Source organism: Morone saxatilis, unplaced genomic scaffold (genome assembly GCF_004916995.1).
Source record: "Morone saxatilis isolate NCDOM2014 unplaced genomic scaffold, NCSU_SB_2.0 Contig8, whole genome shotgun sequence".
In the NCBI taxonomy this organism is placed as follows: domain Eukaryota; kingdom Metazoa; phylum Chordata; class Actinopteri; family Moronidae; genus Morone; species Morone saxatilis.
Genome location: NW_023340257.1, coordinates 17,641,431 through 17,657,694, shown reverse-complemented (window position 1 = coordinate 17,657,694; position 16,264 = coordinate 17,641,431). Strand labels below are relative to the sequence as shown.

At 39.1% G+C, this 16,264-nt stretch overlaps 1 protein-coding gene across 3 annotated transcripts in view; it reads right to left on the bottom strand.

The window, feature by feature from the left end:
- Window positions 1–16,264, bottom strand: part of LOC118341538 (neprilysin-like) — a 28,299-nt gene that overhangs the window by 6,704 nt on the left and 5,331 nt on the right. For all 3 annotated transcript variants that reach the window (XM_035679808.1, XM_035679809.1, XM_035679810.1), the window contains exons 4-13: window positions 14,279–14,440; window positions 5,138–5,218; window positions 4,573–4,668; window positions 4,363–4,481; window positions 4,120–4,188; window positions 3,350–3,484; window positions 2,665–2,766; window positions 2,441–2,577; window positions 2,192–2,285; window positions 1,359–1,487 (exon numbers count right to left, since the gene is read on the bottom strand). In XM_035679808.1, the coding sequence (XP_035535701.1) occupies window positions 1,359–1,487; window positions 2,192–2,285; window positions 2,441–2,577; window positions 2,665–2,766; window positions 3,350–3,484; window positions 4,120–4,188; window positions 4,363–4,481; window positions 4,573–4,668; window positions 5,138–5,218; window positions 14,279–14,440 (1,124 nt within the window). The remainder of the gene's footprint in view (window positions 1–1,358; window positions 1,488–2,191; window positions 2,286–2,440; window positions 2,578–2,664; window positions 2,767–3,349; window positions 3,485–4,119; window positions 4,189–4,362; window positions 4,482–4,572; window positions 4,669–5,137; window positions 5,219–14,278; window positions 14,441–16,264) is intronic.

Below are 16,264 nucleotides of genomic sequence, written 5' to 3'. Positions count from 1 at the left end.
ATTCCTGTGTCTCATCATATCAGCAGACCCCTCGCTAACACTCTGCATGACCACTCGGACAACACGCTGTGGTTAGCCACAAACCAGCAGGGACCACTACTGATGAGGCTGTTCCGAAAACCTTTTAGCATACAGCATGTGTGTGCGCAAGTAGGTTTGTGTTGTGTGCATGTATAGCTGTCTGTGGTTGCATGCATGCGTGTCTGTTTGCATTTGAAATAATTTACATGGGTCAAATGCAGGCTTTATATACAATGGTATGTCTACTAAATCTATATGTATCATGATAGTTGCATTAGAAATGTAATGGTTTGCCATTATGGGCACTTATCCACTGTGTCATTTGATTTAATTTACCCTGTCTCCAAATAATAAACAAATACAAGTCTTGCATACAAAATCCTTGAGTAAACATGTTATAGTTGGTCATTGGTCTAACTTTAATTATTTTATGTACTGTTGGGTAGTGTAATCTATAAGAAAAGTTGATCATATTTATATGTAAAACCTTTATTAGTAACTAGTAACTTTAGCTGTCATTTAAATGTAATGGACTAAAACATGGTACTGAAACTTAAAATAAAGTAGTGTAAGTATTAAGTAGCAAGTGCACAAGTAGATTATAAGTACCTCTAGACTTTAATCAAATACAGTACTGGTGTAAATGTAATCAGTTGCAAGCCACTGATGACCATATCTGAAATACATCTCTGTGGCTAAGAGTAGGTTGGTATGTTAGGAGTGCAGTATGTGTGCCAGCTGCAGGTTAACTCAGCACTGTTGATATATTGATATATCATGCAGAAAAACATGCACGCAGACACATTTGCCCACACACACATCCACATGCTAAAATGGGCAAAAATCCAGAAGATGACAGAGATTTACAACGTGTGAGACACTCAGCATTACGACAGATGTACACTGTCACACACACAATCTGACTCACATACACACATTACAGTGTGGGTGTTGTAGGCATGATAACAAGGACACCTTGTTCAGCTGCTTTCAATGGGTGCATGCAAAAAAATACAGTACTGTGGTGGAAACACGCAAAGGTGACAAAAACATAGGTGAGAAACAAAAATACACTTGCCTAAAAAACCTCATGTTGTCATACTGTATGTATGTATAACTGAATATATAAACACTGTTTTTGTGAAAACACATGTCATGCAGATTCATTTGTGTGATTCAGTACCAGGTCCAAGTGTCAATAAACAAGCAAACATAGAATTCAATAATGTATTACACAGAATGTACTATGTTTAATAATGAATTCCTCTCAATTATATTTATAATTGTTTTTTTCACTGCATTAAAACAAATGTAATCTAATAATAGAAACTACTGACCAGTTCTTTGCTCTTTTCAGAGAAGGCCTCCTGCACATACAGTCGTCCTACAGCATTGTCCAAGTTGTTGTTGACGTAAAGCGCACACTGTCGCCACACAGCTGCCTCTGATGTTGTACCAGACAGAGCCTGCAGGGAAAGTAATGGGGCACCGATCAATTAGAGATGCAGAATAAACCACTCAGCACATTGGGTAAAGAGGCTCAGGGCAATTATTTATTTGCGCCTCTATTATGCATTATCATTACACTAAGGACTATGAGAAATAGGGCAGAGGGGAAATGATTAGATTAAGAAGTGGGTTAGGATTAGAAAGAATATGAATGCAGTGTGAACATCTAGTGTTTATTAGAGCCCAGTGGATACCTTGTTTCAGTATATTGGCCAATAATGTAAGTAGCAAGAAACTTCAAATCATTTAGAAACAGTCTTACAAAGTTTTTTCATCAAGGCACCAACAAGTTTATTTTATCCATGCTAGCAGCATGGCTCTAGGGATGGCAACAACATTCCACCTCTTTGGTCCAGATTAAAATATCTTGACTATTTGATGGATTGCCATGGGATTTTGTGCAGACATTCCTGGTCCCCAGAAGATGAATCCAACTGATATTGGTGATACCTTGAGTTTTCATCTAGCATCACAACAAGGTTAACATTTTTGTTTTACTGTCTTCTATAACTGAAAAATGTCTTGCTTGGTGTTTATGTTAAAAACCATATATTATCCCATACATCTTTCTCTGTAACATTTTGATTGGTATCCACCTTAAAAAATTCAGGATTAATTGGCACCTTATCTACAGACAGATTCAGTGTGAGGGTCCTGGTACCTTGCGGAAGGCTTTCCTGGTGTCCCTGTAAGCTCTGCTCAGGCCCACTACCATGTTCATAGCAAAACGCCACACCATGTAGTTCTGCAGATCCCTGTGAGGAGAGGAAGAATGTTAAAAACAAACTCTTACACGCAAAGCTATGATATATCAGTAACGCGCTGTTTTGCATGCAGTGCACTCCTGCCTCCACAAACTCACAAACATGCAACTATACACAAACACAACTACAGACTCATACAAACAGACCTCTTGGTGTATCTGGCCAAGATAAGGTTGAGTCTTCTGTAATAGTTGGGGGAGTAGTTTATGACCTTCTCTGTGTCAGGAACACCGATGTTGACTGTGTCCATTATCTTAGCTGTGAAGTAACTCCAGTCAAATACCTTCAGGAAGAGAAAAGGAACATGAGAAAGAGGAAGGACGGTGAAAAAGAAACAACAAATTCTGACAGATGAGGAGTCTATTTTTACCTGTGATTCCACCTCAAGGGTGAAGTTCGCGTTCAGATCACCAAGTTCCATCTTGTTGTAAAGCAATACTGGGTTGTTACGGTCCTCTGGAGTATCAGTAGCCTTGGAGAATACAAGACAGAGAAGTTGAAAATCAAGAATGCTGTCACAACATAGCTCTCCAGAATCCTGACACATGCATAAAATTGCAGTGCAGGTCCAGCAACAACAAACATATTTGGAGTCCCAGGAGGCTTCAGGTCTGTAAATGTCGAACGGTGACTGCCTTGTAAAAGCCAGCAGCCGAGTGGAGGGGAAGTGAAGCATGGCAGTGAGCAGAGTGGACCAGCACAGAATGACAAGCGTGGATTGTGGAAACCTGTTGATGTCTGAGAAAAGTTGTTGTGTTCAGATCAGGCTGGTTAACGGCTTGTTTTACACAGCAGCTGCTCCCAACTGGAGCCACAAGCACACAGAGAGGAGAGAGGTCTGGGCTACAAACGGAGGAGTGGAAGGTCATACTGTCAGAAGTCGTTTGCTCACAAAATCCTCCTGTTGTGTGAAGCTGTGACAGGAGATAAGGTATGCATGGCTGCTAAGAAAACATAGTTGTATTCCTTCAGTTTCTCAAAAAATGAAGGAGCGCTCCTTTAGGGAACTATTTAGGCTTCTGCTGGGATAATGAAAAGCGTGAATGCATGCTTACGTTGGCAATGTCCCTCTCCAGGTCCATAACTCGTGTCACCTCCTCTCTGATGCGCGTTTCATTGATGGGCAGTTTTCGGTCAATGCGGATTAGCTTAGCCAGGTCAATCATGAACTGCTCGTAGGCCCGACATGCCTGTAAAACAAACACTCATTCATGACATTCATATCTTGACCTTACTTTAACAGGAAGGAAAGGAGGTGACTGGTTTGAATTTAACCAATGACCAAAAACCAGAGGCGACAGTGTGTACTTATGCACAGAGACACACAAACACACACACACACACACACACACACACTCAGCCTGCCTCAAGCTAAGTGTGGTTGAGTGCTGTTTCTGCATATCAATCAAGAGCCCATGGTAAACTGTAAAGTAAAACCAGAGCAGAGGATGTCTGCTCTAGTCATACACATCTGGTCTGAATTGAGACACAACCAAATCTGTTCTGTTTTGCCTCTTTGATTTTAATCATCACATACTGCCTCATAGTGCAGTTTTATTTATCGTGTACACACATGCTTGCAAACGCATATAACCGTGCAAACAAAGTTAATTAAGGTACTGATGTTTCAACTGATGCCCTCATCATTTGTTGGGCATCATGTTTCCTGGAACAAACTCCAGGGGACATGAAACCCAGACTCAGTGGCACTGGCCCAAATGAACACATGGAGCTGTTTTCATTGCATCGGTTGAAAGCCGTAATTATATTACAAGTGTGCGTGCATCTGCATGTGTGTACATGTGCAATTATAAGTCTACTGTACCTCTGCATAAGGTCCGGTGCAAGCGTAGTAATCTCTGGACAAGAGGCCAAGGCTTGTCTGCTGGTCAAACTGGCAAAGAGGAGAAGAAGAATTTATTTATATAAGCCAAAGAAATCAGATTTGAAGAAATTCGTGGGTGGTTATTTTCAAGCTGGATGGATATCCTGTGGGAGTGTCTGTATGAATGTGGGTCTATGAAACAGAGGACATACAAGGGTTTTCTAGCTACAGTTGCACACCTACATGAATGATGTGTGAATTGGAGTCCCTGTCATCGGTGCCGACAAAAAAGTTAACCAAAAGTTGAGTTCCATATTTCTCATTCAGCTTGGCAATGACGTCCTCCAACCTCCACACTTTGCCTGACGAACGGAGAAGGAGGATAAGGTAAGAAAGAAACAACTGCCTGTACATGGAATCTGCTGTGTGTGACAGAGGAAAAGAATAGTTTACCATAGTTGGTCTCCCAGTTGTCCACAGCTATGGGCCACTCAAACACATCAGGCAGCATGTCTAGCAAAGGAGCCCCTCCTCTAAGCTCAATTAAACCTTAAATGAAGCAGAAATACAAACAAGCAACAACATCCTTTAATAGTGGATACATTTATTCTATACCAATCAAAATTCAAAAAATTCATTTAAAAAAAAAAAGAAAAGAAACCTTGTTATTATTTATATATTGTCCTTCTTATCAAGCATAATTAATCTATGCAAATTTGGAATGCATTTGAGAAGTTTATTGATGTGAGTTCTAAGCCAAAATGCTTTTGAAGAAAGCATTTATTTGCATCGCATAATGCTGTAAATCTGAAAGACAGTAATTTTTCCTTTTAAAACTAATTATTGGAAATAAATAAGTACGTAAGTTGTTAAAAAAAATGTATGATAGCTTGGCAATGCAATCAACTGAATGAGGGACACATAACCTTTGATGACAGTAAGACAAATTTTGACTTTAGGACAACAGAAGATACAAAAAGGAATAGTCTGTGTTGACATCTGATGCCTGGTGACGCACTCTCATTGGTACAGGACTTGTAAAGGGTCTTAGCCTTGGTGAGAGCAGCGGCTTCCCCCTCCACTGTTTTTTCAAGGACACCTACAAACAGAGCAGAGAAACAGAGCAAGCATGAAGGACAGAAACACAGACTTAAAAGAATGAGTGTACAAAGAAAAGGCAGAAGGAGGAGTGTAAATAACCTCAGGTACAATTCAGAGGTTTTTTTTCATCTTTGTGGATTCAAAATAGAATCCAGCTGTCGTCCAGATGCATTTAATCATGTTAATTAAGGCATGTTGTCTGTCCCTGTGTCAGGAGGCGCCAACAAAAATAAAGTGATGACTTCAAAACATGGCAATACATAGCAACCAGTGACAAAAGACAGAGTATGACATTATTCATAGGGAGACAAAGAAAACATGGTATGAATGCATTTAAAGGGAAATGCACAAACAAATGTCAATTTAATACTATATTTTTACAACATGTACAGTAGCTAACTAATTAAGAATTTCAGATTACATCTTTTGTTAGTATGACAAAAGTGCCCAATATGCAAATGAAATAATTTATTCAGAGAACAAATAAAGCTTTAATGTTGATTTTCTGCTATAGACTTTTCTTTATTCTAACAATTCTTCAACATCATATTCAAGTCCACTTGCCAATGCATAACAATAGCTAGTAAACCAATACATGATCACAAAATGTTCCCTTGTTGTGCATGGCCAATCTTTGCTTTAAATGACTGAATAAATAATTAAACACAAACTATTTATTAGTTGCAGTGCAATTAATCATTTCATTTTGGTGATTGCAGTTATTTGGGTCATTTGTTGTAGAGGTCAACCCTGTCATATAAACCACAAATTGAAGTGGCAATATGCAATGCATATTTTAATTCCTGGTTGTTGTAAATTATATTCTCAGCATGGCAACGGTAATCAAGGTAAAGCTAGTGACCTTAGAGCAGAGAAGTCACAGTGCAAAAAAGGTGGAAATAAATTGAGGAGCAGCAAAGCTGAAGGTGTGGCAGGAAAGGGCCATTTGAAAACAAGAGTGAACAGCATTGCTTGCTTTATTGCCTGTGTTCATTGCCTCTTCAACACCTGTTGTGGGCATATGGACGCCAGTTAGCTCACCCTGAGGCTAGATAGCATTTCTAGGTAGACAGCTAATCAAAATGAGTGATAAGTGTCGGGGCATAAACTTGCTCAACTGAGTCGGAAGAGAATGGGACCAACAATACACTTTCCCTGCGCTGCCTCAAGGCACAAAGTGGCATATTGTAGATTTAAAGTGTAACCATTCCCTCCAGATTCTCTGTCGCTTTTCAGCAACATTGAACATGAGAATGAGCTTAAATAAATGTTCAGATCATCAGGGTTTCTACCTAACACCCACATGGATATTTTGGTGTTTTTCTGAAAACCACCATGGTGAATGCAAGTGTTTTGTTGTGATAGTGTTAGAAACTCTGTGCCCTCTGTCCTACTCAAACGAAAGAAAGAAAACCTCACACCTACTCAACAGTCATCTCAAACTTTAGCTCAATTTCATTTGATGATTTGTCATTCAGTGCCAAGCATGTAAAAACTGTATCTGCACAATTGCACTCTATAGCTACAAAGACCTCATGTATGTATGAGTTAGTATGTCGGGGCTCCTGGGTGGCACAGTTCTTTTTAAAGAAATCTTTAGAAAGGACTTGTCCCGTCAAAGATTGGGAGCTCAAATCCTCACTGAATCACTTCAGCAAGTTAGTTCTTGATTTACAGCACACAGTCTGTAGTTTCTGTCTGGAGAGATTTGGAAAGGTTTTGATCTGATCCCCTGAAATCCACACCTGGTCATGGCTCAGTAGCACAGCACTACCTTCTTAAAGTAAACTGAAAAACAAACAAAAAAAGGCCATAATTATTATTTAAGAGACACTATTTTTTCTTTGGGACAGACAGTTTGCTCTTGGCCCCTGGAGAATTAGTTTCTGGTTTTGTGTTCAACATATTTTTCCTTTTAGAAATGTCACAATGTCTGTGGTTTGTTTTGTAAAGTGCTTAGGATCTACACTGTATCTTTTTGGTGTATAAGGACTATATGATGAATAATGAATGATGTAAATCTCTTTAGAGCACATGTGATAAACCTCAAGTACATGCAAAATGTATGTAAATGGTTGACTTCCTGATTGCTTTTGCTATTGTTTATGGTAATTTAGAAGAAAGGAATAAACGGGGTGTTGAAATTGCATGAAGGCAGTCAGAAGCATTTATGAATTTCACAAGTAAATATGTTTGTCATTTGAAATCCATGTACATTTCCATTTATATCACACATTATTGCATTTGTATGCAAGAAGTGCCGCTGATTCATTCTAAGTACTCCATTCCTCAGGTTTTTGAAGTTTGAAACTGTTATAATTCATCAGCTAGCTTAGCATTTCAGAATGTTTCTCTTTTGTACAATCGCAAAGCTGCCACTTGCTGATATCCACCTTTTCTAGCCAAGCTGCGCAAACAGTGTGTGCTTCAGTACAATGTCAGCCACAATGACTGTATCAATTGCTCAAGCTCCTTTGTTCTTTAAAGAATACAAAAACTTGGATTAAGTTAAGTTTGCACATGGTTTTTAGTTTGCCAGTAAAAAACCATGAAGCAAGCATGTCTCACCCAACCTGCCTGAAACTAATCCTGCTTCTTTGGCAACATGATGAGCCATAATAAATTATACCATTTAAAATTATGTTCTGTAAAACAAAGGGATTTGTATTCAGATAAGAGAAGAACACCAGTTCACATTATTGAAACTACATTAAATGAATATAAATTAACTAAGAATGTGATTTAAGCTTAGTTCAACATTTTAGAAAATAGACTCATTGACTTTCTTTCCGAGAGTGTGATGAATAGATTGATACCACTCTCATATCTCTACGTTCAATCCAGCAGCCAATTAGCTTTGCTTAGCACAAAGACTGGACCAAGGATAACACCTACCAGCACCTCTAAAGTTCACTTTTTAACACATTCTGTCACATTTGTTTAATCTGTACAAAAAACAAGCGTTAAATCAACAATTCACTGTTTTACAGTTATTTGCTGGACTATTTCTTGCCAAGCAACCAAAGGAGACTCCAGGAAGTTACTGCCAAGAAATTATCCAGCACATAAACCCAATAAAATGGCAAATTGTCTTTTTGACACACGTTTTCTTTACAGTTATGTTTTTGTTCAGATTAAGATAATAAGAAACAATGTGGTAATTAGAGAGCTAGCTAACTCTTGGCAAAAAAGTGAATAAGCTAAAATTGTGAAATAAAAATATCATTACTAAATTAAAAGGAAACCCTCTAAACGTGGCTTCAGTATTCCCTGCAACTTAGTTATATTTTATAAATGTTGCATCTGGATGAACAAATATGCACAAACAAACTGCACATCTCAATGCAACTCCAGGATCAATACAGGAAAGAGGATGGATCTTAAATTACGCAGTCATCTGACAGGAAATTCTCCCCTGAGTCCAGCAAGACATCACTCATGTCACTGTGAGTTGGTTGGGATCAAAAGATAAAGATGAAGAAAAATTAGATTTTTCTTTCTTCCTTCTTTTTAATTTTCAGGACTTACTGGCAGACCAATCACAACAGAGTAAGATAAAGCAGTTAGCATATGAAGACAAGGTCTATCCCCTTTTTTAATCTCTAATTTCATATAATGTCACATCAGATCATCTTAAAAAAACACCTGTTCTGTTATTGCATAATTTAAAGAAGATCAATTCGGGTGTCATTCAACCAAAATATAGAATTTAATTCAAAATAATTTTCATTTGAGTCATTTCTTTCCCTAATTTCTACTTGTTTCACTCGTTGCATGACTGCGTTTCATTTCAGCCTATTTCTACCCTTTCATTTTTCTAATCCTGCCATTTTCTCATTACCATGTGTGCACTATTTATGTGCTCATTTAATCTTAATGAAGTCCTGAGATAGGGACCCTTCACAGGGCGCTTCCTGCAAAAGGGCACAGATCATGTGTGTGTGATTGGATTACTGACTGCCTGGTGCTAATGTTTAACCACAGCAAAGGCTTACCCTCTCACTCTCTCTCTCACACACATACAGAAACACACACACACTCTCACCCCGTGTGTGCGTGTTTGGATTTATTTGAGAATGGATTTTGTGCCACCTGATGTTTGTTTGAGACATCACGTCAATTTGAACCAAACCTCTCAGCGTGATACAGAATCTGAATTTTGAGTTTCTCCTTTCTGAATTGCCATTTTATCCTTGACTGCCTCTCATTCCAGAAGGCATTTCACTTGCAGTGTTTTCAGTAAGAGTTTTGCTTCCAATTTATCATTATGAAGCATTTCTTTAGGGTATATTACACACAGAAGATGTAAAACAAGTTGAAACAAAAAGAGTTGACACATCATAAGAGTGACGAGTCTCAATTAGAAACAAAATGTTTACTGTTCTGGGTGTAATAAAAACCTAAAAGACTCCCTGGTACTACGCTCTCTGGTTTAAGCAGTGGTAATAAAGACATTTGACAAAAGGGCAGGGGTCTCTAACTCAAATATGGTACTGCCATCTCATAGGAGGGTCACTTCAATGTTCAAGTACAACAGAAAATGCAATATTCTAAAAATATTTAATAAAATAAAATGTATAATAGGTCCAATGAGTAAGATTTATTGGCATTTAGCAGTGTAGTTGCAGATTGAAACTACCTTGCTTCACCCTCTCATGCCAAGCATAAAGGAGAAACTATGGTGGCCGCGAAATGCCCAAAGAAAACAAACTGCCCTATCTACAGCCAGTCTTTGGAGCTACTGTAGAAACAAGGTGGTTTAACATGGCAGTATCTACGGAAGGCAGCAATTTGAGATCCATGATTTAGGGCGTCCACAGCAAATGTCATGTTTATTTTCCGCATACACAGTGCTAGGATCTAATGCTGACTAAAGCACCAGAAGCTACAGTTTACTATTTTCGCTTCACTTTAAGATTCTGGGTCAATTTTAGACGGATATCGCAACAATGGCATTGAGTTTTGTTCCCAATGGCAATGAAAAATCAGTCTGAATTTGCTACAGCTTTCATCCACACACCTGACTGGCTTCGGCTCAATTGCAATGGCCCATGGGTATTTTAGAGCCATTTGCCATACCAAATGGCCAAATTTCCATACCATGGTCGTAACATAACCCTGTCGTCGATGACTCCTGGGTTTCTCGGCTCAGGAAAATTGAGAATAATATTAAAAGAAGAAGATGACAGGTCATCTCAACTATGGTGTCAGCTAAAATCACAGCTGTTTTTTCTTGAAACATGAAACTCAACAGTGTCCTTTAATGTAGCATACGGTATATACATATACACTTTTCACTATCCCAGCCTTCAAGCCAAACTTTATCCATATAGCAATCCCGTAATTTACTCAGCACCATGTTGTCAGTCCCTTGGCTAGTCTTACTGTAGATAAAAGTGCTGTCAATAACCCAGTACTGTGTTGGCTTTGAGACAGCTAACGGAAGATTATTACCTTAGTGGAGGTCTAAACGCTTTCCTGTTATTCATCAGCATCTTAGCTGGGAAAAACATGTTCAATTCAGGAGTTTTATTAAATATATTTTTCTTGGCCAAGAATTACTGCATTAATATTCCTATTATTTTACTTGGCCACAAACCTCTGGTCTGCTATCTTTATTTGATATGTTTATGAGAAATACAGTATTTATGATGTTGTGCAATGGTTTTGACTGGAATTTTGATATCAGGGAGGTCATATGAACAAATCATTTATTTCTAAAGTCTCATTGTAAGCCAGTATTGTTTGCTGACATAAGGTTGGTTTCAATTATTATTACAGGAAAAACACATTCAGTCTCTTAGGTACATATGTTAGCAGCATGCCTGACAAACATCTCACAATCTTTGACACTCTGGCTGATGACAAATTCTACAAAAAACATGAGCTGGTTTGTGTGTTGCATGCCTCTGGGTAGAATTATCTCAATGAGTGCAATGTGCATTGAGCTTTAGACCTGGAGTCATGTGAGAAACACCTCATATAATACAGAAGAGCAGCAGTTTGCTCACACTCATAAAAGTCAGTACCCGTGCACAGATGGATGTACGCAGACAGTTTGGAGATGACGACCACATGCTGTTTCACATTTCCTGACCTACCCTCAAAGCTTTTCTCAATACACCATCATCCTCTGGTTACAGTGCTCTTCCTCACTTAACCCTCCCCCACCTCCGATCATATGTATCTCACCTATCTTTTCCTCTATATCACTTTTTTCTTTCATTTCACCTCAGTATTCTTTTTTTGAATGAAAACCCATTCTTTTAGCCTCCTCTGCCTGTTATACTTTTCCCCTTCCTCTTCCTGACACAAACTAGTTAGTAATTAAAACGCTCATGGTCAATTGGGCAAATTATTGCACAGTATGCCCCACCTGAGTAGAGGGAGATGGAAAAAACACTCACACAACCGTGCACACATGTACACACAAAGCTGTGGTCACAATCAGCATGCAGATCCTCATTATGAATCATTTATGGCCTTTTACAGCAGTAGAGAACAATCCAAGGCATTTACAAGCAACCACAAATTCACACACATACACATGCACGCAGTCTTTTTTTATTGCTGTCATGCAGCCTAGAGCGCTGCAGTGTCCAGGTGTTTCCAGGCCCCTAAAGCTGTTGACAGGAAAAGGATCTGTCCATCAGCGGGCGGTGGTATCCAAGCCGGCAGCAGCAATCAGACCCGGGATCAGAGGTTGCATGTTTGATGTCACCTCTAGAGTAGAGGTCACATCTCTGCTGAGGCTTCACACTGCCGAGGCCTACATCTCGATATGCATAAGTCATTTAGAAAAAATGAAACTCTACCTAGCAGGTTACTACTGTAAATCCTGAAGAAAGCAGATTGCCGACAGGCCTGAGATATAATCTTAAATACACTGCGTTCTCTTTTTATTCCTCTCTAAAACACGCACAGATCTACACACAAAGTAAACCTGAACATGCGTACAGTCTGATACATTCCAGCTCTGACTGGTAAGCCAGCCACCCTGAAGGAATGAGCACAACATTGACGGTTGGAGGGGATTTAAGCTGTTGAGTGATTAGGACACGTTCTTTGGCTGCTCCATTCCTTTCTGTGGCAACTGCAGCATAACAATGAAACAGCAAACAAAATAATGATTCTAAAATATAAACTTTTTGCAGTATTTCATCATCAGTTGCAGACATGTATTTTTGGGGACTTTTTTTCCTCCCTCTCTCTCTCCCTCTGTTTTCTGACAGGCAACAAATATCACCATAAGACCTCTGACAAATCTGCTCAATCGCAGTAAAAATACAACAAAGTGTGAAATGACGCCACACGCTCAAACAGAGACATGCTATGTACGTAAGTGCACATACAGTAACAAAATGCCTAAAATGAGCCCTTGTCAGGCAATGTTTATTTTCCTTTTTCCCCCCTGTGTGTGATTTTTATGGGTGTTAAGACTGCCATGGGGAAGAGAGGAGAAGACAGCAGAGCAGAACAGAACAGATGGGCTATACGTTGTTATAAAGCAATGTACAATGCAACTAAAAGTTAATATTTTCTGACAGTTTCTACAGCTGCCTACATGCATTTTCCTACAATCCTATACCAATATCCTGTTTGTTAGAAATCTAATTTGAAATCTCTGCAGTACTCATCTCATGGTCAAGCAAATCATTCTGACGGACTAAGAGCCAGAATTTCAATAACACTGTTATAATTACACTACACAGAGTGAATAAAGATGTACTTTTACCACTACAAGCTCCCTGGAATGAAAAGGTATAGAAATGAATGCTGACTACATTACAGCCAACCTCTAAACCCTAATGAATATTATATTGATCCGTAAAAAGTCGTTTATCGAAAGGTAAAAGGACAGTGAGGACAGTGAGAGTGGTTAGTACACAAAAAGATAAAGGTTTCAAAAAAAGTTACCATTTAGTTGGTGGTCCCATATCCTGTTGTGAGCAATTATTGTGAAAAAGTAAATATCATGAATATTTCATTTTGGGTTGAATAAACAAATCTATCCATTACCACCCACGTTCAGGTTTATCTTAATGAAAAATAATCAGCATGTCATCCATGGACAACACAAGGGCAGATAGCAAAGGATAAAAAAATCAAAAACAAAAAAAAAGTTCCCAAACACACGAGACTGCGTGTTTTTCCATCTAGATCGGACAGATAAAGTGCTTGAGGCTGGTGCAAATTATCCGGGTCCACAAGACAGGCTGCACTTTAAACCCTGGTTTTCCTTTCCCACTAAGGATCAATCTTTCTTGCCCCTCTGAATCACTCTGTTTCTCCTGCAGCCAATCTGCACTGTCTTTATTATAGTAGAAGGGACTGGCAAATAAATTGTAAATTTATGGTAGATGAAGAGTTTCGGTTGTCCGTGCAAAGTTTGTGCCCCTTGAAGATTTAGCACTCAGGATCCGACTGGCCTTCTCACAGACAACTTGAGGTGAAGTATGGACCCTCACACACACGCACACACAATCCATAAGTGCTCACACATACACAGCGTAACTTTTCCCTCTCTATATCAACCATGCCACAAGGACACTAACAAGACTCTAATGCTTGCTAAAAGCTGGCAAAACACCTGAGATGCACAAACTATTAAAAATGTTCTTGCTACTGTGTGGTGACGTCTTCAGAAAATAGCCTGAAAGCAATGTCCACACATGCACACACGCACACACACATTGATAACGCCAGCTCTGTTGACAAACTCTCAGCTCACATGGTAGTACTGAAGCCAAACTCCCATGGCATCTGTGATATCTATAGAGCTGCAGTCCCTGAAGCACAGTCCTCATATTCTCGAGCAACTGAATCAAGCTGTTCTCTCTCTTACAGAGCAAGTGGACTGAAAAAGACATACTGTTCTAGGTTGCTTTACAACTCTTAATCATGGGCTAAATACAGTGTTATTACTCTAATGAAAACAGGCAACACAGGTCTCCACGTCTTTCACAATTTAGTCCCTCTGCCTGTCTGTGTTGTGGTCTTTCTGTATGTGGATCTTTGTTTGTGTGCATTGGTGTGTGTGTGTGTGTAGGTGTCTGACCTTTGAGAATGACCTCCAGTTCGTCTCGTAAGATGTCAAAGGTGCTGTATCTAGAGCTGGTCTCAGGGATGATGTTCTTTTTCAGCCAGCCTCCACAGGCGTACTGGTAGAAGTTGTCACAAGGGTCCACACTAGCATCCATGTTCTCAATGAGACGAGACGCTGCTCGGACAGAGAAGAAACAAAGCTCTGAGACCTGGAGGAAAATTTTACCTGAAGAAACTGTAATACACTGCAGGATGTAGGGAGTATGATATGAAATCAACCTGAATTGCGCTCTAACTAATTACACAGATATCTGTACAACGTGTTCAACAAGTAAAGAAGGTCAGAGATGCCTACCATTTCACCATAGCTTTACATTTTGGGAAATGTGCTTATTTGCTTCCTTCCTAAGACATAAATAAGAATATCAATACCACTCAGATATGCATCTTTTCAGTATAAGGCTACAGCCAACACCCAGTTGGCCTAGCTTAGCATAAACACTGGAAACAGCTTACAGGCTTTAGACAAAGGTAACAAAATCCACCTACCAGCTTCTCTAAAGCCCAGTTTTTGTATTCCAAACATCATAGGTTATTTAATCTGTACAAAAACTGAAATGTAAAACTGACACGGGATATTACTGGAGGTTATGTGCTGGACTATTTCTTGACCAGTGTTGTAATCGCTTTGAGGTCACTAGGCAATCAGCAAAGACTCCAGGAAGTCACTGCACCAGCAGTCACTGGCCAAGAAATAGTCCGTCACATAACCCGCGTAACACGACAGTGTGTCTATTTCATACTTCCACTAATACGCATTACACAAACTAGATGTGTTACATTAAAAGACCAGTGTGTAGGATTTGGTGGCATCTAGTGGTGAAGTTTCAGATTGCAACTAACTAAACACCAGTATTTTTCAACCTGGGAATGGTAACAGGCTGTGCACTGTGTAGGAGAAACCACCAAAATTGGTGAGCTTGAGAGGTTTTGTTACTTTCAGTAAGGGCCAGACTAGCTGTGATCATGGACAGATACGGGTGTGAATAGATCATTATCATTTAACTATTTGCAAGCGCAGTCTTTTATGGACCAGCTTGGATGCTTGCCAAAATATTTCATGCTTGTTTAGTAGCGGGGGTGGAAATATACTGTACCCCAAAAACACATTTTTAAAATGCAATTAAATATTCATTAAAATATCATTCAAAGACCTGTGAATAAAAAAAGTATAAAAGCATAATGGCAGTAATTGGGTTCTGTTCAGCACCAGTGCTGGAAATGTGCTCAGTTTTTTTGAGCTGCAATTAAATTACATGAGGCAGCTGAAAGATCTCTTGTGACAAGGCTGTCTGTCAAATCTGACTGAATTGGGACATTGGTTCCCCAAAAATGCATCGGAAATGAATTGGCGTCTGTTGCTGGAAACTAGAGGTAGAGTTATAAATCTTTAATCTACTATGTCCGTGTTTTTCATGAAAAATAAACTGTTCTCCTATGAACAGTTTTTACTGAAGTAAAGTGAGAAAATAAAGTGATAATGAATAATGTTATATTTAAGAGGCTGTGGGAATGGGGGATGTTTATAGATAAAAATAGAAAGTGAAAAGGCTGGAATTATAGCAATAGACTTTAAAATGATCCAAAAATGCCTTTGTGTGATACAAAAAGGTCTCAGATCATTACTGCAGTGTCATGTGGTCTGGAGCACTTACAGTGAAATACAAAAAAAACTCAACAACAAAACTCGGATATGTTGAAATACTTCGGCTTTGGACACATACTAGACCCAAATGGATTTGCTTAAGCTGTATATGCATGCTTATACCCCTTGCCAGTTTTTCAAAATCTCTTGTACAGTTGTTCGGAGGTGATCCGAGAACAATAACCCTTTGCAACATGTTTCTGCTGATCAGGACTGTTTCTGTTTGTCTGATCACGGTTTGGACTTAGAGGCAACATATTCACAGTTGAAGAAGCCATTTTCTCTAAGTATGTC